At 50.7% G+C, this 27,777-nt stretch overlaps 1 protein-coding gene and 1 non-coding gene across 4 annotated transcripts; one reads left to right on the top strand and one right to left on the bottom strand.

The window, feature by feature from the left end:
* Positions 1–1,992: 1,992 nt before the first annotated feature.
* On the top strand, positions 1,993–27,662 carry PSKH1 (protein serine kinase H1). 3 transcript variants are annotated; one of them, XM_045818842.1, is made up of 5 exons: positions 1,993–2,123; positions 11,231–12,257; positions 20,415–20,523; positions 22,203–22,318; positions 25,439–27,662. In XM_045818842.1, the coding sequence occupies exons 2-5, from the start codon at positions 11,301–11,303 to the stop codon at positions 25,754–25,756; spliced, it is 1,500 nt and encodes a 499-aa protein (XP_045674798.1). In that variant the 5' UTR covers positions 1,993–2,123; positions 11,231–11,300; the 3' UTR covers positions 25,757–27,662. The 3 variants fall into 3 exon arrangements, with proteins under 3 accessions (XP_045674798.1, XP_045674800.1, XP_045674799.1); XM_045818844.1 differs by lacking the exon at positions 22,203–22,318 and having other exon boundaries at positions 25,439–25,627; XM_045818843.1 differs by lacking the exons at positions 20,415–20,523; positions 22,203–22,318.
* LOC123806214 lies at positions 3,259–3,361 on the bottom strand. The gene has a single exon (XR_006783449.1). It is a non-coding gene; the product is annotated as a U6 spliceosomal RNA (small nuclear RNA).
* Positions 27,663–27,777: the final 115 nt, after the last annotated feature.

Below are 27,777 nucleotides of genomic sequence, written 5' to 3'. Positions count from 1 at the left end.
AGGGCAGTGTTGTATGGATTTCTAAGCCCCATTAACCCTGATTTTCCATGTTGCCTTAACCCTCACAACAACTCTGTGGGGTTAGGATCATGATCCTCATTACACAGATAAGAAAAAATGAGGCTTAAGGGAGATGTCTTGCCTGAGGTCACACAGCTATGGAAGTGTCAGACCTGGGATATGATCCCAGGTTTCTTTGGCCCCCACACCTATGCCCATCCTCATCACACTAGACTTTTAAAAGCAATTTCTAAAGTTTTTCTTTCTTTAAAAAAAACCTTTATAATTCCCTACTAAATAAAACAGACAAAATGATGTTTATTGGTGTTATTTTTAGGATTAAAGTATAACATTAGTGTATATCAGCGATTTTTCAACTGTTTTCATCTCATGGCAACATAAACTAATTACTAAAATTCTATGGCACACCAAAAATACATTTTTAATGATATGACCAAAAAATTAGGTATAATTTTGATTCATTCACACCAGACAGCTATTGTTGTGTTGGCTATTGTCATATTTTAAATTGATAATCTAAGGGAAAAGAGGTCATGTATTGCATGTTTTAAAAATGCCTGTGAGCCCTGGTTGGTGAGGCTCAGTGCATTAAGTGCCAGCCTATGAACCAAAACATCACTGATTCATTTCTGGGTCAGGGCACATGCCTGGGTTGCTGGCTAGGTCCCCAGTTGGGATCGTGCAAGAGGCAACCAGTAGATGTAGCTCTCACATGTCATGTTTCTCTCCCTCTTTCTACCTCCCTTCCCCTCTTTCTAAAAAATGAGTAAAATCTTCAAAAAAAAAAATTCTTGTGGCACCAGTGTACCTGCTGTGGCACACAGGTTGAAAATCGCTGGCTCGCTCTGGCCTGGTAGCTCACCTGGTTAGAACTTTTTCCCGATGCACCAAGGTTTTGGCTTTGATCTCCAGTCTGGGTACATACAAGAATCAACCAATAAATACATAAATAAGTGGAACAACAAAAATTGGTTTCTCTTTCCTTTCCTTCCTCTCTCTAAAATCAATGAAAGAAATATTTTTGTGTAGCCATTTTAATATAAAAAAGAAGGAAAGAAAGAGAAAGAAAAAGGAAATCACTAGTTTATATAATCCATTAAAGACAGTTCTATGTGCAAGTAAGTATTCATTCAGTAACAATTTGTTGAATCAATGAACAGACCAAAGTGAGGAAGATGGAGAGAGATTACAATCCTCTTATTATCTGCAACATCTGTTTTTCTGCCCCTGCAATTTGGGTGGTCTGTAAAGTAGTGAGACAATGCTGATCTTACAGAGAAGTCATTGTGAGTAATAACAAGCTTTTTCTTTTTTCTTTTTAAAAAAATCTACTTGCTTTTCAGTCTTCGGCTACACCTAAATTCAGTTACAACAAATACATGTTATTCCTAAATTGCCCAAGACTGACCACCAATCCCTCAAGTACCATTTTTAACTTCTCTGAGATGGAGGTCAAATTTAATGCATCCGAGTGACTGAGTTATTTTAACTGCAGTTTTCAAAAAATATATTTGTTCATTAAACTTAAATCGATCTTTTGCGGAGTTTCAGAGGCACTTCTGCGGAGTTTCAGAGGCAGAAATCTGTCGACAGGCTTTATGTCCTCAACCTTGTATGACAGAGGACCCTCTCCCGCTTATCAGAAACTTGAACCTTCTCTCTACGCAGTTCCTCCTTTTTCTTTAAATTTAATCTTTTTACTTTTTCCGTTATAGTTGACATTTTATGTTATTTTATATTAGTTTCAGGTGTACCTTCTTTTTCTAGAACAGGTTCCTCCGCAGGTTACAGGCGAACAACAATTGAGCAACAATTAGACGCCCCCTAACCCCAGAGCGCGCGTCCCCGCCCTGAAGGCGTTGATTGGCAAGCCAGGCTGGAAGCGCCCCCAACCGCGTCGCCCAGCCCTCCCGAGGGCCGGCCCCCGCCCTGCCCCGCCCCGCCCCGTAGGCGGCCCCAGTTTGTTTTGGCGTCAAACGCGCTTGGTGATGACGCCACGACGCTAACTCCTGAGGATGGCGGCGGCGGCCGCGGCCGTGGCCACGGCCCCGAGAGGGTCAGCACAGCCGCCAAGACGCCGAAGAGCCCGCCGCCCCCGCGAGGTGAGGCGGCCCGGCCCAGGGCTACGGCCCAACCGGCGGGAGGGGCTGACGAGTTGCGACCACGGTCGCTTCCTAGCGCACCGGGCCTGTCCTTTCCCAGACCGGAGCCCTCGGCCCGTGGCAGGTGTGCCGGGGCCTACGGGGCTGGGGAGCAGGCCATGCAATGGCTGCTCGGGGTCCCCGGTGTCCGAGGCTGGAGTGGCCTTGAAACGTGCTGCCGCGCTAGGTAGTGCTTCTCTGGGGCCTCGTGGGCCTGGTAGACGTGGTCCGCTGCCCTGCCTGCTGTTCAGCCAAGCCGGCGTCGGTCATGGTGAACTAACTCGGCTGTCCTCACTCCCTTCTCGTGTCCAGCACCTACTCCACACCCCTCCTTTGCGAGTGAACGCCACGGGCTGGCGGGTCGCTTCGTTATTCAGTCTGGGAAAAAGCAGGCCTGAGTCCAGCCAGGTCGCCTGCCCTGCAAGCCAGTCAGTCATCCCTTTGTTTAGAAGGGGAAGCCCAACTGTCCATGCTCACTCCCACTAAATGAGACTGCCGAAGTGGTAATTCTCAGCTAAGTAAGTCTTTCACTGCCTGAAACTGGCTTCTTAGCGCCGATAGGCTAAGCTTATTATAAAGCATTCAGGACTCTTCATAATCTGATAGAGGCCTAACCCTGAAGTCAACACCTGGGCATTTTGACTTCTGTTTACATATTTTGTTGTTGGGCATGTGAGCCTTCTCACATGGTTTGATACCTTTGTGCTTTAGATACCCAGTTTTCTCATTTTTAAACAAGTATTTTATTTATTTTTAGAGAGGGAGGGAGGGAGGGAGGGAGGGAGAAAGAGATGGAGAGAAGCATCAGTGTGTGGTTGTCTCTCACAAGCCTCCCCACTGGGGACTTGGCCTGCAACTCAGGCATGTGCCCTGACTGGGAATCAAACCCACGACTCTTTGGTTCACAGGCTAGTGCTCAGTCCACTGAATCACACGAGCCAGGCAGTTTTCTCATTTTTTAAATACTCTTCTTTCCCTTTCCACCCATCAATATGGAAATTTTACATCTGTCCTTTAAAATTCACCTTAGATTTTATTTCCTTGGAAAAACCTCCCTTGCTTCACATATAACCAATGACTCCTCTGTACTTTTTTGTAAAATATGGAACACTTCACGAATTTACATGACATCCTTGCACAGGGGCCATGCTAATAATCTCTGTACCAGTCCAATTTTAATGTATGTGCTGCCCAAGCAAGCAGTCCTCTACTTTTACTTATGAGACTGCTGTTAACTAGATCATGTTGTGTCGCATGGCGGTGAGTTTGGGGATAGTGTTTTTTATTTGCACCCAAGTGTCTGGCTCTGCCTGGCATAAAGTAGAAGCTAAATGTGCACTGTGATAGATTGCTGGTTTAAGAATGGACAGGGATTCAGCTGTATTGTTGGGCACCTATCAGGGCCCAGGATCTGAGATGAGCACAGGTAACCTGTGTTTTATGTTGCATGTGTGGTGGGTGGTGTGGCCGTGTCAGCCTTTATGGTCTAAAGTAGTTTTTCAAGATACAAATTCAAGAGCCTCACTCCCTGAGACTGACTCAGAAGATCTGGAATCTCGATATGTATTTTGAAAAAACTCCCATTTACTGTGCTCCCTGGTTGAAGATCTCTGTCACTGCCCCCAGGAAACTGTTGTGTCGTCTTTGCCCAGTGGGAAGGGCTAGCTCTGCCTTGCGGCCTCCCCTTGCAGTCCTATTGCCCGTACCTTGGGTAGGCAGTACGATCTGATGGTAAGACATGAGCTTTGGTGTCGGAAAGACAGCGAGTCAGTTCTTGGCTGTTACGAGATCTTGAGGCTCTTGGAGTCCTACTTTGCTCATTCCAAAATAGGAATAATCATGCCTTTATGTGGTTGCAGAGAGAAGAGTGCATATAAACCACTCAGCAGATGAGAGCCTCTGTGTTTCTAGTGGCTGTTCTCAGAATGTGTCCCTTGTTATAAGTAGATCTCATCTTAGTAAGCCCGTTTTCTCTTCGGACTGGGCCCCATGTAGGAGGCTGCCTTGTGTTGTGATTTCCTCAAGGGAATCAGGGAAAACTCTGACAAAACTGCTTCTACGGAGGGCAGTTGCAGTTGGCCATTCCCCTAGGAATCCTGACTCACTAGAGGGTGAGTTTGCTAAATAAGCATACTGTCCAAGTCTAATTGCAGTTCTTGCACTTGCTAAGTTGTATTAATGGGCTAGAGAAAGTGCAGCTTTCAGGAAATCTGTTTGCTTCTGGCATTGAGCTAGACTTGCCTCACCTGGACTGGAATACCCCTGCAGATCTTAGTGTCTATAGAATCTGAACTAGATACTGAGGGTTCTTTGTCGGTCATGTGAATGGATGAGACTTTGATTTGGCCTTCTGTTTTACTCTGTAAATGTGAGCATGTTATGTGGGCACCTTCAGTCCTCTTCAGAGCTTCCCAACTGTATGATGTGAATGGGCTGTTGGTGTTCCAGAGCACTGACCCTTGAGCTGGGAGATAGCTGAGAACATCTGTCTCCATTGACCACAGGGCGCACAGAGAAAAATTTGAGAAATACAGCTGGGAGAAGGGAACCAATTCTGTTTGTTGAAAGCTGGAGAGAGACTTACTGTACTTACCTGAACTTCTTTTCCTTCCAAGAATCTTGTTCAGTGAGTATTAAGCTGATTTGTGTTGGCTAGGTCATCCCTGAGCTAATTCTTGGTACAGCCCTCTGTTGCCATGGTGTCTAATGTGATGCTAAAGTAGAAAAATGTGATGTTTTCGTTTGTCGGGGAAAGTTATATCAGAGGGACCCTTTTCAGGCTGGTAGTGTTTAAGTGGCCTCACAGGACATCTGAAGGGTAATGGATTAAGGGACTCTTGGTGTGGAACTGTCTGGGCTTAAGTTCCTTGAGAGCAGAGACCATGGCTACTTTCTTTGTGTCTGGCACAGCCTCTGGCAAAGTTCCTGGCTCACAACTGGAGCTCAGTAGATGTTTGTGGGTCAGACCTTGGGATTTTGGAAGGAGAACCCCAGGTACATTGCCAGGGTCTGTATTTCTGACAATGGGAGGGACAGCAGGTGGGATGTCTGAGGTGGAGCTGGGGTCACGATAAAATGGAGAGGACACAAACTTTTGAGCTTCTCTCCTTCTCTTAGTCATAAGGAGGAGTCTGCTCACCAACTATTACAATGTCCTTGAGAAGCGGGTCCCAAGTTATTCTAAAAAGAAGTCATAACAATTTTCATATGAAATAATGGTAACAGTTAAAACATCACCGAGTGAATAAGTGCAAGTGTCTTTAGACACAAAACACCGATAATTTGGTGTATGTTCTTCCAGCTTTTTTCCCTTATGCATATACTAGTCTGTAGATTTCTACAGTGTATATTTTTGTTAACTTAAAAATATAATATGTGGTGATGATTTAAAAACATAACAACAGCACAGAAGTATATAAAGTGAGAAGTAAAAGCCCCCCGGCCTTCCTTCTGCCTGTTCCCCTCCCATTTCCGCACCTAGAGGTAATCACTGTCAACAGTTTCTCTTCTACCCTTACAGGATATTTTTTTTCCATGTATATGTCTAACTTTTTAAAACCCCTCTTGGGATGTATGCTTTATATTACTATTTTAAACTACTTAATACATCACAGACATGGATCCTGGTATGAAACCTCTCAATAAAATTAAGTAACTGGTGTCTTTCTTTGTCAGTATACATGGATTTACCTCATTCTTTTCAATAGCTGCAGCTCATTCTGTTATATGAATATATTTCAATTTATTTAATTATTTCCTTATTGATGGGTGTGTGCGGTGTTTCCAGTTTTCCTTTTATAAAGAGTGCTGCTTAAACTTTCTTGTACAAATACATCTTTGCATTCTGTGAAATGGTTTCATAGTACTAGTTCTGAACATGCAGTTGCTGATCCCACGTCAGACTTCCTGTTTTAGAGAGCAGAATCATATAGTTCCCCCTGAGGCTGCAGATGTCCTTGTTCGGGGGTTTTGTCTAAAGTGACAGGCGACTTTGCCTGGTGTATCTCTGCTTGCCTCGTGATGTTTAGACATGCTGTTTAGCAGTTACTTATTTCTGGGATTACTGAGAGATCACTGCCTACTTCATTTTGGTAGGTAGTCTTCAAAACATGGGAGCAAAATATAGAAATCTTTGCAGGTAAAAGGTCGTGAAGCTTTGCTGTGAAGAACAATCTTAAGGAATGTTATCAGAGAGGGCTAGGTGTCTGTGGGCCCCAGTCTGGGAGACATCCACAGACCTAGCTTCTGTGTTTAGGAAATTGTTCCAGAATCCATCCTCACCCCCTGCCCCTAGGCCCCTGGCCTCCCCGACTGATGGGGTGAGGTCCGGCAGCTGGTGGACACACTAGCGTTGGAGGTCAGATAACAATCTGTAAGACCCAAATAGACCTGAGAGTTCCGGCTTCCTTTGTTGTTCACATTTACACAGGTGCCCAGAGACCATGGCTCTGGTTTAGCCATCAATCTAGCCTCTTTCTGCCACTTGAAATTTCTGAGGTCCTGGGGTTGTTCCCTCATGACAAATAGAAATCTGAGAGCCCGACCACCTTTCATTCATTGTTAACAAACACTGAATGCCTGAGCTGAGCTCAGTGTTTTGCTGGGTGCCAGAGAGTTCTAGAAGTGGCCCCTTCCCTCAAGGGGCTGGCAGCTGTAGTGATCAGAGGCAGTCAAGAGTGCAGCAGTGGGGGTGAGTGGGCGTGGAAGAGAATATTGGGAGGATAAATGATAGTGGAAAAAATATGATAAAATAATAAATAAAATAAAGCACAAAGTACAGCAGTGAGCAGTGTGACCCAGATTGTACTTGGCGTGGAGGCTTCAGAAGGCAGACCCTTCAAAAAAAGGTTTGTTGACTCACCAGCTGAGTGGTGTGAAGGAAGATTGAGGCCCTGACCTGGTTAGGCCCAGCTCTGGTTCTTCCAGAGTCTTTTCTACATAATGGAAGCTCTGAGCTCTGGATAGAAAAACTGTGAGATCTGGGTCCATGCCTGCCCGTCACTATTTAAGTGGTTTGGGACAAGTTTCTGCCCTGAAACCCAGGCATGTGCCCTGAGTTGGAATCAGCCCAGTGACCTTTTGGTTTGCAGGCCAGTGGTCAATCCATCAAGCCACAGCAGCCAGGGTAGCCTACACCAGCCAGGGTAGCCTGTCATTTCTGTAGAGCATTACTGAAAACAGTAGTGTTAAATACTCACACCCATTGCACACCCATTATGTAACAGTCTTGCCTCTTTCTAAGATTTTATTTATTTTAGAGAGGGAAGGGAGGGAGAGAGGGGGGAGAGAGAGAGAGAGAGAGAGAGAGAGAGAGAGAGAGAGAGAGAGAGAGAGAAACAGAGAAACATCAATGTGAAGTTGCTGGGGGCCATGGCCTGCATCCCAGGTATGTGCCCTGACTGGGAATCGAACCTGCGATGCCTGATTCGCAGTCCACACATAATCCACTGAGCTACGCCATCCAGGACATTCTTTCTTTCTTTTTAAGATTCTATTTTATTTCCAGAGGGAAGGAGAAAGGGAGAGAAACATCAGTGTGTGAGAGATACAGTGATTGGTTGTCTCTTGCACACTGCCAACTGGGGATCCTGGCCCACAACCCAGGCATTTGCCCCTGACAGGGAATTGAACCAGCGATCCGTGGGTCTCAGGCTGACACTCAATCCGTTGAGCCACACCAGCCAGGGCAGGATTTTTCTTTTGTAAACCTTAGTGTTTTTCATCAGGACTCGACTAGGTATGCACATTTAAACAAAAAGAGCCAGTGTGCGTGCCTGGAGATATTTATTTTGTGTATCTAGGGTTCTGCCTCCTCACCAGGAAGGAGTGACAACTGAGTGGCTGGGCTGGGTCACCCATGCAGTTTGTCTTTTCTCTGGGTGGTGGTAGGCGTTGCTTACCATGTGCTCTTGGGGATCAGGGGCCTGCGATCTGCCTCAGGAATCCTGGCCCACGAGCTCTCCTTTCTCTGAGCTGTAGCCCTTTACTGCATTGAGGTCTTGTGTTTTCCCTGACGGAAGAGATGAGTTTGCAAAATTCCAGAGTTCATAGTTCTAATCTGTCTCTGTGACAAGGAACCTTGTTTCTAAATGCCTTTGTTTAAATATAATTTCCTAAACTCCTGTGTGGGATCTTCTGGGCATTTGGGTGAGAATCGTAGTAAATCCTGAAGAGCCTTGTTTTGGTGGAGGAATCTTTTCATCTCGTGAGGGAAGATAAACCTCATACCGCTGAGAGTCATATTGATTTAAACATACTGATTTAACATACTGATTAAAAACCTGTAGCCCTTAATGTGTGGTCTCTAAATTCCTCCTTTTTATCTGATGGGTTGGCAATCAAGGTTTTAGGTATATTTCTGAGATGAGTTTGTTCCTTGTAAGAAATTGGCTGCATCGGTCAGTATCATCACCTTGAATTCAGGCCCTCTGCTCAGTGGAACCTAATGGCCTCTGTGTCTTCTCCCTGACCTCCAAAGTGCTGCAGCAAAACCTACCTAGGTCTCTTTCTGCTGCCTTTAATGGGGTATTTTGCTAGCTTTGCAAGAAGGTCCGGGTGATTATTAGATGTTGCCCCTTGGCACCAAGCACCGCCCTTGGGCAACTATGGAATCTCTGAGCCTGACCAGCTCTTTTCAAATATTAGATTCTGCATCTAGCAACCTGCATGTAATGTCACGTAAATGTTCCACATGCCAAAACTGAACTCTTCCACTCACTGCTTTCTGAACCTGTCCCTTTTGCTGTACTCCTAACCCTTTTGCCTGGGAGCCTGAGTAAGGGGCTGGAGTGCTGCCCTCACTGCACGCTTTCTGCCCTTATGTCCAGCCTCCAGTCCTGATCAGTTTTCTTGCTGACATCTCTGCATTCCACCCCACTGCCTGAGCCACTACTCCCTCACTGGCCCTTTTAGTCCAGCTTGACCCTGCTCCAATTTAGCCAGCTTGCCTGCCTGCTTTCCTTCCTTCTTCTTTCTTCTTTGATTTTTTCTTTATTTTTAGGAAGAGGGAAAGGGAGGGAGAAAGAGAGAGAGAAACATCCATCATTTGCCCCTTGTACTCACCCAACCTGGGACCCGGTCCACAACCCAGGCACTTGCTGTAACTGGGAATCAAATGGTGACCCTTTGGTCTGTGGGATGATGCCCAACCCACTGAGCCATACTAGCCTGGGCCAGCCTCACACTTCTTTCTAAATACAGATTGAGCACCACTCTTTGTAAACCCTTTGATAGCTTCCCCTCACCTTCCAGAAAGGTCCTGGCTCCTCACCATAACTTGTGCTACTCTCCACAACCTGGTTCCTGTTTACCTTTCAAATCTTAATGCCCCACATCCCCTGCAAAGTCTGTTTTTATTCTACCAAAGTGCCTGTTTCCAGGCACAGGGTGCTACTCTGGGTCTCTGGACAGTTCTCTGCCTGAAACACCACTCCTACCTTTCCTCACCTGACTCGTTCCTACTTAAAATTCAGTGTGGGGGTCACCTCCTTCAGGAATCTTTCCCTAACCCCTGCATAATTCTACATATATTTACTATTGTTTCTCCAGCCTAACACCATTTGATACTGAAATTATGTTTTTATGCTTTTCACTTAGACTATGAGTTGACTGACTATGTTTTGCTTGTGTGTGTGTGTGTGTGTGCTGAAATATAACCTCCTTTGGATGTCTTCATTCCTGTATGTCTAATAGATGTTCAGTAAATATGTGATCTGAGCTGATCATTTTATCCTTAATTCTCTGTGTTATAATTAATAGGAAATTCTCGGCTCTCTTTTTCACCCACGGTGCCCTCACATAGACTTAGAGAGGCGCAGCCTGGGTAGAAGGGTCCTCTGGAAAGCAGTACTTCCACACTTCACCTTGTCCAGCGTCCCGCCAGCTGCATGGTATTAAGGGATTGGAACATCTCTGTCTGAGAAGCAAATGGGAAAGGCTCCTAGATCTTCATCCCAAGGAAGAAGAGCACCCTGATCCACACCCTGAGTCGCATTTGGGTGGGGTTGCTATTGTCCTTTCTGAGCTTAAGGCTCCCTCCGCCTCTTGAATGATGCCTAGTTTGGTGGCTACCTGGTGGCATTGTGCTAAGGCTTGTGGTCCCAAGTTCACTGGAATTTTTTTCAGCTAGCTCTGGGACTTAGGTAGCATTTTAGCTATGTACGTACGTGGCAACTGGGGATGTGAAAGACCCTGAAACAGAGTGTTAGTGCTGTCAGGGTGAAGTTGGTATGTTAGCAAAGCAGTGGGAGCTGTTTGGGAAAGGGTGAGGTCAGGGCAGAGGCCCAGGGAAGAGGTGGGTGCAGAGGGATCAGTGCCTGAAGGAGGCACAGAGGGCCAGGAAAGGTACACATGAGGGAGGCCTTGGAGAAGCAGCGCTCTGAGGCCTGGTGAGTGATAGTGTTGGAGAGCAGGCCTCCAACACTCTACACCCCCATTGCAGGAAAGATGAGTCAGAGTAATAAGAGGACGATTTTAACATTTAAAATACTTTATTTATTTATTTTTAGAGAGAGGGGAAGGGAGGGAGAAATAGAGGGAGAGAAACATCAATGTGTGGTTGCCTCTCTCACGCTCCCTACTGGGGACCTGGCCTGCAACCCAGGCATGTGCCCTGACTAGGAATCGATCCAACGGCCCTTTGATTTGCAGGCCCATGCTCAGCCCACTGAGCTATACCAGCTAGGGTGGATGACTTTAACATTTAAAAAACATAGAGCTTGAACTAGAATAAGGCACTCAGGCAGGGTAGGGAGGAAGGTGGGGGCAGTAACAGCTGAGCCTGGTGCATGTTCCTGCCCTGTCTCAGGGTTGAAAAGCAGCATGAGAGTAAGATCCACGGAGATGGAAGCCAAGACCGTGATGCTCAGATCCAGTCTTTTCATCTGGACTCCCCACTGAGCCTGGGCTCGGAGCGCTCAGGGACCAAAGCCATCTTCCCTTCCAGGAAACCATATTAGAGCCAGGTCTTCAGGCTAGGACTGTTGAGGGACAAGGAGGAGTAGGGTGGCTGGTATTCCTTCAGAGGTGTCCCCAGCTATGCTGAGTTGTCCTCTCTTCTGTCTGCATAGGTGTAGACGAGGCGCTGCCTGCAGAGCAGGTCCTGCCAGCCTCGCTGGAGAGGATGCCCCCGTGTCCGTGATGGGCTGTGGGACAAGCAAGGTCCTTCCTGAGCCGCCAAAGGATGTCCAGCTGGATCTGGTGAAGAAGGTGGAGCCCTTCAGTGGCACCAAGAGCGATGTGTATAAGCACTTCATCACGGAGGTGGACAGCGTTGGCCCTCTCAAAGCTGGGCTCCCGGCAGCCAGTCAGTGTGCAAACTCCTGTCCTGGTGCTCCCACTACTGGCCACACAGAGCCTCCCTCAGAACCACCACGCAGGGCCAGGGTGGCTAAGTACAGGGCCAAGTTCGACCCACGTGTGACAGCCAAGTATGACATCAAAGCCTTAATTGGCCGAGGCAGCTTCAGCCGAGTGGTACGTGTGGAGCACCGGGCAACCCGGCAGCCATATGCCATCAAGATGATAGAGACCAAGTACCGGGAGGGGCGGGAAGTGTGTGAGTCAGAGCTCCGTGTGCTGCGTCGGGTGCGCCACGCCAACATCATCCAGCTGGTGGAGGTGTTTGAGACTCAGGAGCGTGTGTACATGGTGATGGAGCTGGCCACTGGTGGAGAGCTCTTTGACCGCATCATTGCCAAGGGTTCTTTCACCGAGCGTGATGCCACACGGGTGCTGCAGATGGTGCTGGATGGCGTCCGGTATCTGCATGCGCTGGGCATCACACACCGAGACCTCAAGCCTGAGAACCTGCTCTACTACCACCCAGGCACGGACTCCAAAATCATCATCACCGACTTCGGCCTGGCCAGTGCTCGCAAGAAGGGTGACGACTGCCTGATGAAGACCACCTGCGGCACGCCTGAGTACATTGCCCCTGAGGTCCTGGTCCGAAAGCCCTACACCAACTCAGTGGACATGTGGGCGCTGGGTGTCATCGCCTACATCCTGCTCAGTGGCACCATGCCCTTTGAAGATGACAACCGCACCCGACTGTACCGGCAGATCCTCAGGGGCAAGTACAGTTACTCGGGGGAGGTGAGTCTGCCCTGTCCCGAGGATGTTGGGAGGCCCATGGGTGGGGGTTCTGTCCTGCAGCTTTCCATCAGAGGGATGGCTCTGACGGCAGTGCTGGTGGAGCCAGGCAGGCGAAGTAAGAACTATGAAGTGAGACTGGTGGGGTGTCTGAGTTTGAGTGAATTCTGAGACAAGGACTTGGGAGCAGATAATTTCATTGGAATGTGATTCCAATAAGCACAAGTGAAGGGTGGGGGGAATGAGGCAGAGGCGGGGAAAGGCAATAAAGGATACATTAATGAGTGGACTGCCACTGTGGGCCCCGGAACTCGGTGCCACTGGGGACTCTGAATAATCATGTGGACTGTGTCTCAGAATTGTACCTGTGAGGGCAGGGAAGTGGGTGGTTTTTAATCCATTGACTCTTGTATGAGTCAAGAATTTCTTTGAGGGCTTTAAATCTCTAGCACTTCTGGGCTGTCCTGAATGCCAGCTAGTGCCAGAGGAAGTCTTCTGGCAAAGAAGCAGAGAGCTGCGGGCACTGGTGGTGGGAAGCTGTCAGCACACAGGCAGGAGCGCTGCAGCAACAGGTGCGCTCAGGCGGGGTGACAGGGTGTGAGGCAGGGCTTCCACAGTGTCTGCTCCGCAGGGACTGGGACAAGCCAGAGTGGCCATGCCCTGTCCCAAGGAGCAGCTGCTGCTCATCTCTGCCCAGCTTCGCTGCTCAGCACTGAGGAAGTGAGGACCCCACAGTTCCAGACATTCCAGCTTTTGAAAGAGAATTAGAAAAATCTAATCTTAAAGTGTTGGAATCTAATTCACATGTTTAAGCAGTACCTTGTATGCCAATAAATGCTAACCTGCGGGCCAGATTCAAACAGCTGGCCATCAGTTTGTGTCTTTGGATCCATTAATACCTGGGTGGGGGTGGGAATCCATTAGGTTTCGGCAATGCTGGGAGCTGAAGGAAGGTGCAGAGTAAGTGAGAGCTGGTCAGTGCTGAGGCAGGACACTGACGGGGCAGGAAGTGAGGCTGCCCACAGGGAGCAGCGCTGCAGGCCAGAGTGTAATAGTGTGCTCAGCCAGGCTGTGAAGAAAAGATATGTTTCACGGCTTTATGTAGGAGGAAAGATAAGCTGTGTAGGGCCACAGGATTCTGCCAAGGCAGTGGGGACCCTCCCCTGAGTGCTCCCCACAGTGTTCCCCTCAGCTTTGGGCTCGCCGAGGAGCTGTCCACGCCTCTTAAATAACCAGCATGGTGGGAAGGGAAACTCTGGGACCAGATCCCTTTTGCAGCCCAGCTTTCTCCCAGGGATTTCGGCCTGGGCTCTCTCTGGCCGCAGACAGTTGACCCACAGCAGCATTTCCTGCACAAGTTACCCAGAGCCTCACAACACTTTGCCTTCAGCATTCGAGGTCAATGCTCCATCATCCTCCCTGACAGCTTCCAGACACAGTTGTGGGGTCAGTCAAGGACTTCCCACGTGTGGGTGGGGGCTGTCCTCTGGGAAATGGCAAGGTCATGTTTCTCAGGGTGGCGTGAGGAAGGGAGGGAAGCCTTCCTCTGCAGGCCACCTCTGTGCTAGCCACAGGCAAAGGAGAAACTGGAACATTCTCCAGCTCTTCCCTAAAGTTTCTCATGTTTTCTTCCTTGCTCCAAATGCATTCAACAAAACAGGCGCTGAAGGGGTGGGGGGTGGAAACCCAGGCTGCAGTGGAGTGGTCACAGAGGACATTGTCCTCCTCACTCTGGCCTGGGCCAGGATCTATCATAGGTCAGAAGACCCAGAATCCACCTCACAGAGGCAGTGTTGTGCCTGGGCCCTGCCTGGTTTGCTCTGCTCTGGGAGCTCTAGCCCCTGGAGCTCTGTGTAGTGTCAGGCTATTGAGGGTCCTGCTGGCAGAGGGGGTAGCAAGCTCAGCTATGGGAGGGAGGGAGGTTTCCTAAGAGATGCTGACAAAGGAAAGACTCTTTAGAGAAGTCTGTAGGTTTGCCCAAAAGTTCCAGATTCTGGCAGTTGTTGAACAGGCAGTTTATCTAATTGGAGCTTGTGGGGTTTTGCTAATTGGCTATTGATTATCTGAGGGTAGAGAATGATGAATGGGGTATGGAGTGGAATCAGGCCTCCTGCTCCTACTGTAGCCACAAGATTGGGTCCTCGGTTCTATTTCTTGCTTTATTAGAATCACAGGGCATGAATCTGGGGCTTTCAGAGTTTAGGGGGCACTGCCCAGCCTTTGGCCCTACTACCTTTAATCAGTTTCCAGTTCCAGAGTTGAATTCCTGGCCAGCCCTGACAACACCTGTCTGTTACCAGGAGCTTGGCTGATCCTCAGAACAAATTCCACCGCCAAATGACAGAGAGCTCTGGGTCAGGAGGGACTCGTGTGGGGTGTTTTCTGGGTAAGGAGGCCTCATCATAAGATCAGCCTCTCTGAACTGGAGACCAGTCGTCAGTCTTTCTGTTCTACTGGTCATTGCCTACCCGTAAGTGCACCTGGGGAAGATCCCCACCCCATGGAGCTTAAGATTGCTTGGGGGTAAAGGGCTAGAAATAGGAAGTGTCCACATAATGAACCCTCATTGTCAGGCATGTGCCAGCACAGGCCTTGGCTTGGAGCCTCTGGGCCTGGGCAGTCTGGGTTGTGGGCTGTTAGGCTCAAGTTGGGTGGCTGGCCTGGCCCCCTTCTTAGGGCTGGGCCCTGCCACTGCCCAGTCCAGCCATCTACCTTATACTCTGTGATAGTCATTTGCCTTTATAAAGACCATCTAAATGATTAAGGCCCTGCCAGAAGACCTGTCTGAGAGCTTGCCATGGTGAGGGGAGTGTTTCCGTCTAACTCCTCGTATAAATAAAGGACTACCCACTTTGAGCTCAGCAAGGTTTGGAGGTGTGCATTCCTCTCCTGACAGTATGTTCTCTGGTACTTGGTTCCTTTTTAGGGACACTTTTCCTGTCGCTTGCCCCCTCATAGTGGTGTCTCACGTACTCCAGGCCCTCTCCCACGGGCTGGCTCCCTGAGGGCTCTGTCCGTGCAGCCCCCATCAGGCTCAGTGGTTTCCGTGGGCTTGAACGGAGAACGTCCTGCGGGATGCAGGCTTTGAGCAGGTGGAGGCTCAGAGAGGGGCATTACTGACCGTGCTTCAGAATAAACAGGAGATTGTTTAGGAGTGTGCTGCAGAGGGTGATGAGGGTGAGGCAGGTCTGATGTTTGGTGTCAGGAGCTCTGGAGTGCTGGAGGCTTCTTGGGGATTGGAAGTGTTAGGTGGGAGGGAGCCTTTTGGTTTCTTGATAGTGAAGGGGGCAGACACCAGAAAGTGTCTTGGGAGATTAGCAGAAGGTTTACCTGAGGGCTGTTAGAATAATCCCAGCTTGGCCTCTTGCGGATGTTTGGGGCAGATCCGGAGTCTCAGACAGTGGGCTCCATGTGGTACGCAGGAGCCATCATTTAGGAAGAGAAGGAGTGGGGGGTAGAACCCTCCTGTGGCTCTGCAGGCTCATCAGCTTGTGAGGGCAGATTGAGAGAGCACTCAGGCTGCCCTCTGGGCCAGAGAGTACATAGGGTCCTGCCTTGGCATCACCCTATGGGGGGGCCCATTGGCAGAGGGAAGCACACCAAGTGGGTCCTTCTTTAGTACCCTACCTGCCCCGATCCCGACAGTCTAGATACTCTGGCCCCAAGCCTCACCCCGTTGCCCGTGGCCCACATACCCAAGACATTTGCACCACTTACATACTCCCCACACTAAGCTTTTCTCAGGCTTTCTGCTCTGCTCCCAATCCTTAGAAGAGGTCCATTGCTTCCTTTCCAAATAATGCTGACCGCTGCCATCGTGTAGTGCCTTCTGAGTACCCTCAAAATCTCTAACCTCCACAACAGTCAGGTGAGTGTAATCCCCTCCACGCCTACTTTGCAGATGAGGGAACTGAGGCCAGTGAGGTTAAGTAACTGGTCCATGCTCTCACAGTTAGAAGGGTGTCCAGCCTGGGATTTTTTTTTCCTTTTAAGATTTTATTTATTTACTTTTAGGGAGAGGGGAGTGGGGGGAAAAGAGAGGAAGAGAAACGTCAATGTGCAAGAGATACAGTGATGTGTTGTCTCTCACATGCCCCCAGCTGGGGACCTAGCCCGCAACCCAGGCATGTGCCCTGACTGGGACTTGAACCAGCGATCCTTCAGTTTACAGGCTTGTACTCAATCCACCGAGTCACACCAGCCAGGGCTCAGGCCTGGAATTTAAACCCAGGCCATCTTGGCTTTCTCATCCCCACAGCCTACTGTCTGACAAATGCCTCAGCATGTTGTTGGACTGGTTTTGCACTTTCTTGGGCTGTTGTCTGTGGACATCTCTCTCCTCCCTGGCTTATGAGGTCCTTGAGGGCACTATGTATCAGTGCATATGCTCTCAGTACTTTCTCCTGCCTTCTCCTGAGGGAAGCACCACTGGTTGTTGGCGATACCCTCAGAAGGGCCCCAAAAGTTACTGGCTGGCAGGCAGACCAGGCTGCCCATGCTGGCTGGGTGTGCTCTCTGCTGGGGTCTGGACTCCACGAAAAAGTGGGGAGATTGCTGGTGATATGCTTGGGGGGCTGCTAGCCAGACTTAGAAGCAAACAAAGGTTTCTTGGAAGAGGAGGAGGGAAAGCTGGGAGGGAGAAGGCTGTGGCAGATGGTTCTGAGAGGAGAGATCTGAACACTTACCCAGTGACTGGAGGTGCTAGAGTGGAGAGGGCTAAGCTAGGCTCACAACGGACGCGATGGGGAGACCCACTGATCAGGTGTGAGGAAGGCCTGCATGACTGAGAGTGGTCTGAGACACAAAGAGCCGCCTTGAGAGAGCAGCTTCCTGTCGTGGAAGGCCCAGTAGGGCCGGGGCAGCTGTTTCTACAGGAGTGAGTGACACAGAGAGTGAGTCATCTGCTCCCCCATACTAGGGAATTGTTGTGGTTGCGCTTGCGAATTCTGTGATTCACTTGACATGAAATGTAACACTGCTGGCCTAATGTCATTGCTTTTGTTAAGAGTTCTATTCCTAGAGGCAGGACAGATGAAGTGGCTCTTGGAGGACCGATGGCAGAGAGATTCCATCAGCAGCTTTGCTGCCTCCCTGTGTTTCACAACCTTTAATTGCCATACGCCTCTGTTTGGTCAGTCTCTGTTGTGGGCAAGACTGGGTGATGGCCAGGAACAGATGGGCTTGGGCAGAGCCTTTCAGGGAGTCTCATTCAGGAGAGTGAGGGCTGCTCTGCAGAGGACAGAATCCTCGTGGGACGGGAAGCCCACCTGCAGGACCCGTCTGCCACTACCAGGGGGATAAGTGTTGGTGGGAGGTGGCTCCTCAGGGGTGGGTTTCTGGGCTGTGGGCTGACCATCTACCTGGGGTCCAATGGCAGTTAGTTGGGCCATCTTGTACTTCTAATGGCCCCGTGGTTGGATGAGTGCCAGAGTCGGCACCGACATTCCTGGCTCAGCTCTTCTCCACTTTCTAAAGTGACTGCTCTGAGGTGTTGAGGATGGAATGAAGTGGAGAGGGTGTGGCCCGTCTCGGTGCTCTCTAGGTGAAGGGGCGCCTGCCTGTCGGGGTTGATCTTGCAGCCTGGTTCCCATGCTCCAACAGAGAGTCCCTGGGTGAGGGGATAAGACCTTGCCCCAGAGCCATGGGGAGGGCTGCAGGGGGGACGTGGGAAAGCGGGAGACCAGATGTGCATTTGGGCAGCAGAGGGAATAGAATGCAGGGAGGTGGGTGGCATGTTTCCTGGCTCCTGCTTAGATTCTGCTGGGTGTCTTTAATTGCCTCATGTTCCCACTTCAGAGTATATGGGGGCTGTGATGGACCATCAGTTCTCCATTCTTCTCTCACTGCCCCCTCCTCCCTGAGTCAGAGGATGGCTTTCCTGTGTCTGTTTGAGTAGCTGACATAACAAAAAATTGTGAATTGATTTAGAATTCTTTGCTCAGAGGCATCCCTAAGCCCTTGTTTCCTGCCTGCCCGTTGATGACTGCTGGGTATCAAGTGCTGGATGATGATGCTGGCTCTATGTGAGGGTCCCAGTAAGACAAGCAGTGCCCCCTTTTCTGTTAAGAAAGGATCCCTCGGCAAGGGCCATGTGTCCATACCTCACCAAAGCTCCTGGTACATAGTAGGTGTTCAACAGATAAGTCTCCCTTCACTGCAGGAGCAGATGCCTTCAGATCCCGGTCTGGTCACTGGGAGGTAGTATGGTTTTGTTCACTGGGTGTGGGCAGTGGACCCTCATTGGTCACCGTGGTTGGAAGCCTCCTCTTGGTTGGAGACCTCTTGGAGGAAGACAGGATTGGCTCCCTCCTTGTGGGGGCAGGAGGCAGGCTCTAAGTGGAGAGCCACAGCATCCCCTGTATGTCATCGGCTCCCTGGAGCCTTGCCCTGTCTTCTAGGCATCCCTCTGCCACTGCAGTTCTGGTTGCACACTCCCAGAAAGCAGTAAGCTTCTGTGGTGGCAGAAACAGGTTCCCATCTTTCAGTGTTGCTGTATTCAGCCGTTCCTACCAAAATGGCCTTGCTTTGACAACCTGTAGCATCTTATTGACCCAGGGTCAGAGCTGCTTTTCACGGCTGCTGTTTCCCACCCCCAGCCCCCACCGAGGCCTCTTCAGCAAAAGGGACGTGTCAAGGGTTGTGTCCGGAGTGGTTACTGGTGCACCCTTCCCTTTCTTGCTGTTACTGTCTGCATCGGATAGCTCTGCCCTCTCAAAGGCCCTGTTATCTCTGGGCCCTCACACTGCTCTGGGAGCTGCTGGGGCTGCTGTCTCTCCCACCTTCTGACCTCTTTCAGTCTGTCGACGGCCTCCCTTGCACATCTCCCTCCTGCCCCCACTGAGGTGGAAGCCCCTGGTCCAGCCACTCCCCACTGGCCATACCGCTCCAGGATCTCCGTCCTCGGTCGGTTCTGCCATCATACAAGGTCACCCTTCTCATGCATGCCTGTCTGGCCTCGGTTTGTCTGTCTTCTCGTGCAGTTGTGCCCAGACCTGAGCACCACTCCAGTGTGACCTGGCCAGTTGGACAGAAAGCCGGCACCTTCCTCTCCACTCATCTTGCCACCCCGTGTTGACCAGGTGCCTGCCCTGGGCCGAGTTCAGTGTACCAGGGCTCCAGGGACACAGACCTTTGGGGGCAGAGGCCACAGTGTGAGTGATATGCTGACAGACATTGGGTTTCTAAACTGCCTCAGAAACTAGAATTCTAATTAAAATAGAATTAGAAGTTAAAAAAATAAAAGCCTCCCTGGCTGGCATAGCTCAGTGGATTGAGCATGGGCTGCGAACCAAAGTGTCGCAGGTTCGATTCCCAGCCAGGGTACATGCCTGGGTTGCAGGCCATAACCCCCAGCAACCACACATTGATGTTTCTCTCTCTCTCTCTCTCCCTCCCTTCCCTCTCTAAAAATAAATAAATAAATAAAAATCTTTAAAACAAATTTTAAAAAATAAAAAATAAAAGCCGGGTTGGGCCCTGGAAACCACCTGGCCCCAGCAGAACCCATGGGCGGAGACAGAGGAAACCACTGTGTAGCAGGCTCTGAAATACGGAGTCTTCCAGGGCTGATCCAGGACACTGTTAATTAACAGCAGGTGCTACTCGTCCGCTGGCACAGGTGGTCCCCAGCCCCCGGATTCCACGTTGGGCACACAGCGTGCACGGCATCTCTCCTGACTCTTGAGCATCTCTCCTGTCTCCCTCCTGCCCTGGTCCTCCACTTTGTGGGTGCTGGGCAGGAACCGGTGGAGGTGCAGGATTTCATTTTGTTATTCTTCTCAGAATAAGTTTCAGAATGCAGCTTTACTGACCTCAAAGTTGTGCCTTTTCTCATTTTTATCTTTATTCTCTGCCTCTTTTTAAAAACTATTTATGTTCAAGAGGTATTATTTTTTAAATTTTATGTATTTTTAGAGAGGGGGAAGGGAGGGAGAAAGAGAGGGACAGAAACAGCAATGTGTGAGAGATACATCAATTGGTTGCTTCTTGTACGCCCCCATCCGGGGACTGGGCCTGAAACCCAGGCATGTGCCCTGACTGGGAATTGAACCAGCGAACTTTCAGTTTGCAAGCCAGAGCTCAGTCCACTGAGCCGCACCAATCAAGGGCTCTCTGCCTCTTTTAAAAACTCTCTTACCTTCCTTCTTTTTCTCCCCTCAGGCTCTCTTCCCAACGTCCTTCTCTTTTCTGCTGCTTGGCTCCCATCCACCCCCTGCCAGGTCCCAGGGTGGTGGGTTCTGTCTGGTCCGGAAGCCCAAGCACCAGGATGGTGAGTGTCTTGACCAGAGGAGGGGTACTGGCTGCACTGCCACAGAGTCTCTAATTCTGCTGAAGTTTTCAAAACGCTTTTCCTTGTGGGCAGCATCAGTGTGTGCCGTTCTTGTCACACACCGGTTCTGTCCTCCTGAGTGCACCTGAAGCTCCACTTCCTAGAATTTCCAGTATGCCCTTTTCTCTGCTCTCATTCAGGCCCACGAAAGTACAGGGAGGAGGCCTTTGAGGGTGGGAATTCTGGGTCTGAAAATACATCCTGAGACAAAACTGAGGGAAGAACTGAGTCATGGGAGCAAAGCCCAGGCGTCTTTCTTCCCTTGCTTCCCCTAGCAGCTCCTTGGTGGGGCTGCGTTCTCAATCAGGGAATCTTCCCCAGAGTCATCATGGGCTGGGAAAGAACACATGCACGTCAAGAGGTCACATTGGCTTAAATGTTAGATGCCATGCTTTTTCTCAGCCAAACAAGGAAAAAAGACGGAGAGCCATCTTTTTAAAATCCAGGACTTTAGAAACTGGGAAAGACTTAAGAATTCATTGCATTTACCTCTTTTGTATTAAAAGTGAGGAAACTGTGATTTCTCTAAGATCACATGGAGCAGGTAGAACTAGAACACGGGTTGCTAGGCTTGTAGCACTTAATTTGTCACCCAGATGCCATCTGGAAGAGACACCAGACCTTTTTCACCCCTCACTTGAGAGCGGGCAGACCTGCCTGCCAGAGGGTGTCCAGGGCAAGCCCTGTGAGCTGGGTTTGCTGCTGGAAAGAAGCAGCTTCCTCCTATCTCTGCAACCAAGGCCAGAGAGCTGTCTCTGTCCTTTGTTCCCTTAGCCCTTGAGCTCCAGGTGAGACCACTGGTGGTGGCTTGGGTAATGTTCTTGCTAGGTCCTTGTGACATTAAAGGTAGAACAAGTTGTGCCCTGATCAATGTGACTCAGTTGATTGGGTGTCATCCTATAAGTCAAAAGGTTGCAGGTTCGGTTCCTGGTCAGGCAGGGCACATGCCTAGGTTGTAGCTTCGGTCCCTAGTTGGGGTGGGTACAAGAGGCAACCAATTGGTGTTTCTCTCTCACATCAATGTTTCTCTCCTTCTCTTCTATCCCCTTCCCCACTCTCTCCAAAAAAAAAAAAAAAAATTAGAGAAAGTTAGAGGGGCGGGGCTAGGGAATGAGGAGGTGCATCCTTTGAGCTGGAGTGGAAAGCCCTTTGGGATTTGGTGCCTCCCTCCCCGGGGATTTGGACTCCACTGCTGAGGAGTGGCTGGTCTGGCAGGAGCAGGGGATAAAGAGGGTGAAGTTAGTAATGGAGTGCCCACGGGAGAGGTCCCTCCTCTAGACCCTGTTAGCTTCTCTGCTGTGACAGTATCAACAGTAGCTACCCTAACTGCAAGGGGACAAGGACTCTGGAGGGTACGGACTAGAGAGAAGGGCATCCAACCTGATGGTCAGAGCCGAGTAGAGGTGATGTCCCTCCTCCAGCAGCCTCTCTCTGTCCTCAGGACAGAGCCTGTCCCCCACCCACACAGCTCGTGAGAGACTTGTGGAAAGGAGGGTGTAAGCAGTCCTCCTGCGTGTTACAGCTGTCCTCTGACCCCACCGCAGAGGGAGACCTGAGTGTCTGGGGCAAGGCAGACTGACATTTTAACATTTTCTTCCATGTCCTGTGCTCCACGGCAGCCCAGAAACAGGTGGAAGCCTCTGGGAGACTGACCAGGTTGGTTCCTGGGGCCTGTCCCTTCTGTCAGCCACCTGAGGCCCATATGTGTCCCTGGTCTGGGCCCAAGTATACCAAGGTGAGAGAGAGTTCTGTTCTTTACCCAGAACCTACAGTTAGAGTTGTGGAAACCCAAGGGCGTGACTGTTTAATCATTTTTCTTTTCCTTATGCCCAGAATACTTCCTGGCCAGTCAGTCTAGCCATAGGCTGACAGACATACCCACGTGTCTCCAGAGGCCCAGACATGTTGAGGAAAGTGGTGGGTTGGTCTGTAGGTGCTGAATGCTTCTTAGGAGGTGCTGAATTGGATTTGGGGCCAGAATTGGAATTGGGTTTCTTTTCCGAGCCCCACTGGAGACCGTATAGGGCTCCCAGAGGCCCCTAATCTGGAAGTCAGCCTAAGCTCTGCCCCACTGTTAGTGGGCTAGGTGAGGACCCCTTCCTGTGTCCCGCTTGCCTGACAGCCTACTGCAAGTCCCTCAGTGTGTGAGGGTTAGGCTGGGGGCCATTGGCACAGCCTGGTTTTCGGGTCAGTGTGGCTTCAATCTCATTGGCCCGGGGGACCCACCAGGCCCAGCTACTCACAGCTCTTCCAAGATGGGGAGAACTGGGGCCTGCCAGAGAGGGCTGGGCTGGCCCTCAGACAAATGAGTCCATCTGAATTCTGCACACAGTCTCACGTACACAAGTAATTGGAGAGGCAAGCATTTGGGGGAGTCGGAGGGGCAGATCAATCTGACTCGCTTTGGCACTAATGGACTGGCCACTCGAGAACCAGCAGGGGTCGATGCCTGGTGTGTGCCTGTGCCGCTCTGGAGATCAAGATGCTTAAGCCCACATGGCAGATGTGGTGAGAGGCCTGTCTAAGACTGCTCTGGACTGGTTTGGAGCTGCAGGGGGCCTTGGTTTGGGCGGGTGTGCCTCCAGTCCATCTGTGTTCAAGTTGTTGGCTTCTGGGTCCAACTTTGCAGCTATTTATTCTCTCATCTGCAGAGGAGTCGCCCCTCTTCTATCCTGGCTAGACAAAGGGGTGGGGGCAGAATCCATGTCCTAGTCTCGCTCGGCTAGCCCAGTGTGCCAGCTGTGCCTTGGGGTGTCCCACCAGGCCAGGCTGAGCCACAGTGTGTTCCCCGTGATTTCTCCTTTTCTTTGAAACCATGAAAGATGGAAGGGCAGCACTGCCCTGTGACCCAGCCCACTCAGTTCTAGATACACTGCATCTATCAACAGATCCATTGTGCCTGCTTCTTTACATCTCTTCGTTGAGTGATGGGGGCTACAGTGAGTGTCTGTATGTCTGTAGTTTAGACCGGCTGGGCCCTCACATTTGCTCCTTGTGTTCAGATGGCAGCAGCAAGCCATGGGCTTTCTTGAAATAGGAGGGCCATTGCTCCCTGCTCCCCCTCTCTACTCTCAGACAGCAAGGTATTTATGGGCCTCCTGGGGCTGCATGCTCCTGAGGCCCTGACTGCTCATCCTCCACCTGAGGGCCAGTATCTGTCGCCCCAGAGAACTCTGGGAGCTGGCCCAGTGTTGTGGGAGACCCTATTAGGTGGCTGTTTAGAAATGTGGTCTCTGTTACTTTCTTCCAGTTCAGCTCAGTAAAAGTTGAGATTTGCCTTCCAAAGGGCAGGGAAGGGTAGCAACTACAAGTTGCCCTCCCCCTTCTTCAGGACTCTACATGAGTGGGCTCCCTGCTCCACCTCTGTACACTAGTGGGAAGGAGTTGGAGGTCAAGGAAGCCAAGTTGGGGGCAGCAATAGTTGCCATTTAAGTGTGTCTGCTGAATGCAGGGTGTGTCGTGGTTGCCCACCACTGCTTTGTTAGAGGGAAGGTGCACCCTCTATTAAGAACTTGGAAGTTCGCCTCTAAGTGGCCTGCTGTGGGTATCCAGGGATTGGAGCTTAAGTGTGGCTCTTGGAGCCTGTCAAGGCCTGACAGGAACAGGACTTCTGAAATGACAGATGTGCCTGGAAGGCAGTAAGTGGGGTCTCCAAAACAAGATGGAGCACACAGCTCTTTTTTTCCTTTTCTTAAAGATTTGGTTTGTTTGTTTGTTTGTTTTTTAGAGAAAGGGGAAGGGAGGGAGAGAGAAACACTAATATGAAAGAGAAACATTAATCGGTTGCCTCTCTCACACCCCCAAATGGGAACCTGGCCTGCAACCCAGGCATGTGCCCTGACTAGGAATTGAACCATTGACCTTTCAATTTGCAGGACAATGCCCAACCCACTGAGCCAATCAGGGCAGTTCTTAAAATTAAAGGTGTTTCCCTGACTGGTGTGGCTCAGTGGATTGAGCACCAGCCTGCAGACCAAAAAGTCACTGGTTCAGTTCCTGGTCAGGACACCTGCCTGGGTTATGGGCTGAGTCCCCGGTTGGGAGCATTCGAGAAGCAACCAGTCGAAGTTTCTCTCTGACACTGATGTTTCTCTCCCACTCTTTCTCCCTCCCCTCCCCTCTAAAAATAAGTAAATAAAATATTTTTTAAAAGATTAAAAAAAATTAAAGGTGTTTATGCTTAAACTGAAACAATTCTGTCTAGTCCAATGATGTGCTTGTGTACATGGCAAAGAACAACCCAGTAACTTCTGGTGGCAAACCAAGCAAAACCAGAGCAGTCGGGGGAGGTGACTCATGCGCATAGAAACGGTGGCCTGGTCTGTGCTGCATTCCAGAGCAACCTGCCTGTTAAGGCCATTGTACACAGAATCCATGTAATGCTGTACCCCTAAGGATTTAAACTTATTGAAAACTAAATAGGTAAAAATGGATTTGTTCTCTTGAAAAAGTAAAAATAGCCTGGCTAAGGATATAAATGGAGGTTTGAGTCATTCCCTTTAAAACCCCTGAGTTACAGTGGTCTTGGAGTAAGTTGGTGGTGGGGGCGGGGGGAGGTTCTTGACAGGAGCCACCTTCCTGAGACAGAGCCAGGCTTTGAGTCCAGGAAACCTTAGAAGTTTGTTCCTTGGGGTGGGGCATAGGCCCTTCTCCTTGTCAGATGCCTTGTCAAAACAGCCTCTACTCCCTGGGTGGGGAGGGGAGGCCCAGAATGTCCTACACTGGCAGAGCCAGGCAGTGCCTTTGTGGGGAGAGGGCACACGCTGGGCAGGCCCGAGTGCCGTGGTAGCGGCATTGTTGGCGTAGGGAAGGCACTACTGAGTGCTCTCACTCTAATGCTTGTCCTTGCCTCTAGCCCTGGCCCAGCGTATCCAACCTGGCCAAGGACTTCATTGACCGCCTGCTGACAGTGGACCCTAGCGCCCGAATGACTGCAATGCAGGCCCTGAGGCACCCGTGGGTGGTGAGCATGGCAGCCTCTTCGTCCATGAAGAATCTGCACCGCTCCATCTCCCAGAACCTCCTCAAACGCGCCTCCTCGCGCTGCCAGAGCACCAAGTCTGCCCAGTCTACACGTTCCAGCCGCTCTACACGCTCCAACAAGTCGCGCCGCGTGCGGGAGCGGGAGCTGAGGGAGCTCAACCTGCGATACCAGCAGCAATACAACGGCTGAGCTGCCTGGCCGTGGTCGAGACATGGCATGGTCCCAGCCTGGTCACACACTGCTACGCCATCTGGGCCCAGTGCCCTCTCTGGAGATGGGCCTATATGGTCAGTGGTAGGTGAATGGCCCAGCCACTTCTCTGTGCCTTCAGTAGTCCCTCTCCTCACCCTGGGCCTGGTGTGACAGAATGGAGGGAGCCCAGGGGGCTGGGAGCCCTCTAAACTAGGAGCCTGGCCTGGCACTGATGTTCCTTTAGGTGGGTAATTGCTCTAGTAAAGTTGGGGAGAGGGTAGGGCCTGGCTTTCAGTCTCCTTCACCCCTTGCCCTTGGCTCTTCCCCAGACCAAAGAAGCAGACAGTGCCAGGTAGAGTGTCCTGTGGTTCTAGGACTCTTTGGGACAGTTACTTCTGAAAACCCTCCTTTACCTCCACCAAACCTTCCTGCCTGCCCCCCCCCCGCCCCCACATTCCATGGCATCCTGATCCTCATGATTATGCTCCGGTGAGAGGCCCAGGTAGGCCCAGGTTGTGCCTTGGCTGGACTCTTAGCTGTTGGCTAAGTCTAAACAGACCCTGACCTCTCAGCCAATACCTGTCTTCCTTCATGGAGCTTGGCCCTTCTGGACTGTGTGGCCCTGTTGGTAGCAGGCTTACGCCACGCTCCAGCCTTCCTCTGACTGTGAGAGAGATCCTGCCCACCACTAGCCACTGCTCTCAGTGCCTCCTTTGCAGAGACTACCACCACCTCCCTCTTCCCCTAGATGCCTATTCTATTCTCCAGGTGCCTCCTTCCCAACTGTGGGGCATTAAAGGGAGCCCCACTGCTGCTAGCTGGGGGATGGAGGCACCTGGGCCAAGGCAGAGGGCAGGGGCTTCCCAGGGAGAAACCCCATCAGGGTTCCAGTGCCAGTCCTGGTTCTACCCTTGGTACTTCCACGGCCCTTTCCCTTCGGGCTCTGCTCTTCCGTCCTCTGCAGCTGCATGAAGGCGCCATCTAGTGTCTGGCATGAGTATAGGCAGCCCAGGAACCTTGCTCACCCTTTACCTTCCAAGAGGAAGTGGGAAGCAAGGACTTGCTGCTTTGAGGGAGGGTCTTGGGGCTGCTCTACTCTCCCCTTCTGCTAAGCTGCACAGCTCCCCTGGAACTTAGCCAAACTGTGTGATCAGCCTCTGAACCCTGAGTGCCTGGGGCCCTGGCCTTGCCTAGTCCAGCCTGTCCCGTTTCTTTTCACAGCATTCCCCTTGTAGTCTGGGGCCCACTGAATCTCAGGCTTGAGGGAGCCCCTGCAGGAGGTGAGTGGAATTAGGTGGCTGCTTTCCCAGAGGCCTCAGCCAGATCTCCCCATGTCAGTCATGGTGCCTCCCCCACCACAAACTGGGCTGGAACCCAGACCCCCTCACTTGGTAGCTGCTTTCAGTGGGTGGGGAGGAGCCAGGGCCCAGCTTTAGCCTTAGCTAGAGTACAGGGCCCTCACTCTGTTCCTCCCCGTGATAGCTTTGGGCCAGGCTCTCCTCTCTCTGCATGTGCCACCTCCAGTGGGAAACCAAGCCAAAGAGACCACTCTGGGCCGAGTCGATTGTGCCTTATACACCCCCTCCTTCTGCCCTCAGTGCCCTGGCATAAGGCAGTAGAGAGCCCAAGCCCCATGGCCTCAGAATTCTCCTCACTTTCTCAAGTGCCTCTGAGGGCCTGAAGCCCTGGGAAATGCTTTCCTTTTTTGCCCAGGATAGACCTGGTCTTGAAGGTAGGGAAGAGGGAGTTTTGAGACTTGGGCCTTTGATAGGCCCACCTGGGCCTTAATGCCATGGACTGTGGATGGAGAATGTGCAGTTATTTATTTTGTGTACTCTGTAAATGTATCCTCTGTACTCAATAAACAGGCTGCCCTCCTCAGGGAAGGCTGCCCATTTCGACAGCCCAGGACCGTTACTGTTGGCCAGGGGTCACCCAGGAGCAGGCGGGATGGGGGCCCAGTCTGGGCATGGCTGCTCTAGGAAGATTCTGACCCCTCAACACCTGCCTTGCTGGAG

Source organism: Phyllostomus hastatus, unplaced genomic scaffold, assembly GCF_019186645.2.
Source record: "Phyllostomus hastatus isolate PE091 unplaced genomic scaffold, TTU_PhHast_1.1 phas_scaffold_345, whole genome shotgun sequence".
Classification (NCBI taxonomy): Eukaryota; Metazoa; Chordata; class Mammalia; order Chiroptera; family Phyllostomidae; genus Phyllostomus; species Phyllostomus hastatus.
This window is presented reverse-complemented; position numbering and strand designations above follow the sequence as displayed.

Excerpts from the sequence above, each read along its gene's own strand:
- PSKH1 (XM_045818842.1), top strand. The coding sequence starts at position 11,301 with ATGGGCTGTGGGACAAGCAAGGTCCTTCCTGAGCCGCCAAAGGATGTC. Across the intron at positions 12,258-20,414 it reads AGTACAGTTACTCGGGGGAG|GCTCTCTTCCCAACGTCCTT; the intron begins GTGAGTCTGCCC and ends TTCTCCCCTCAG. Across the intron at positions 20,524-22,202 it reads GAAGCCCAAGCACCAGGATG|CCCAGAAACAGGTGGAAGCC; the intron begins GTGAGTGTCTTG and ends GCTCCACGGCAG.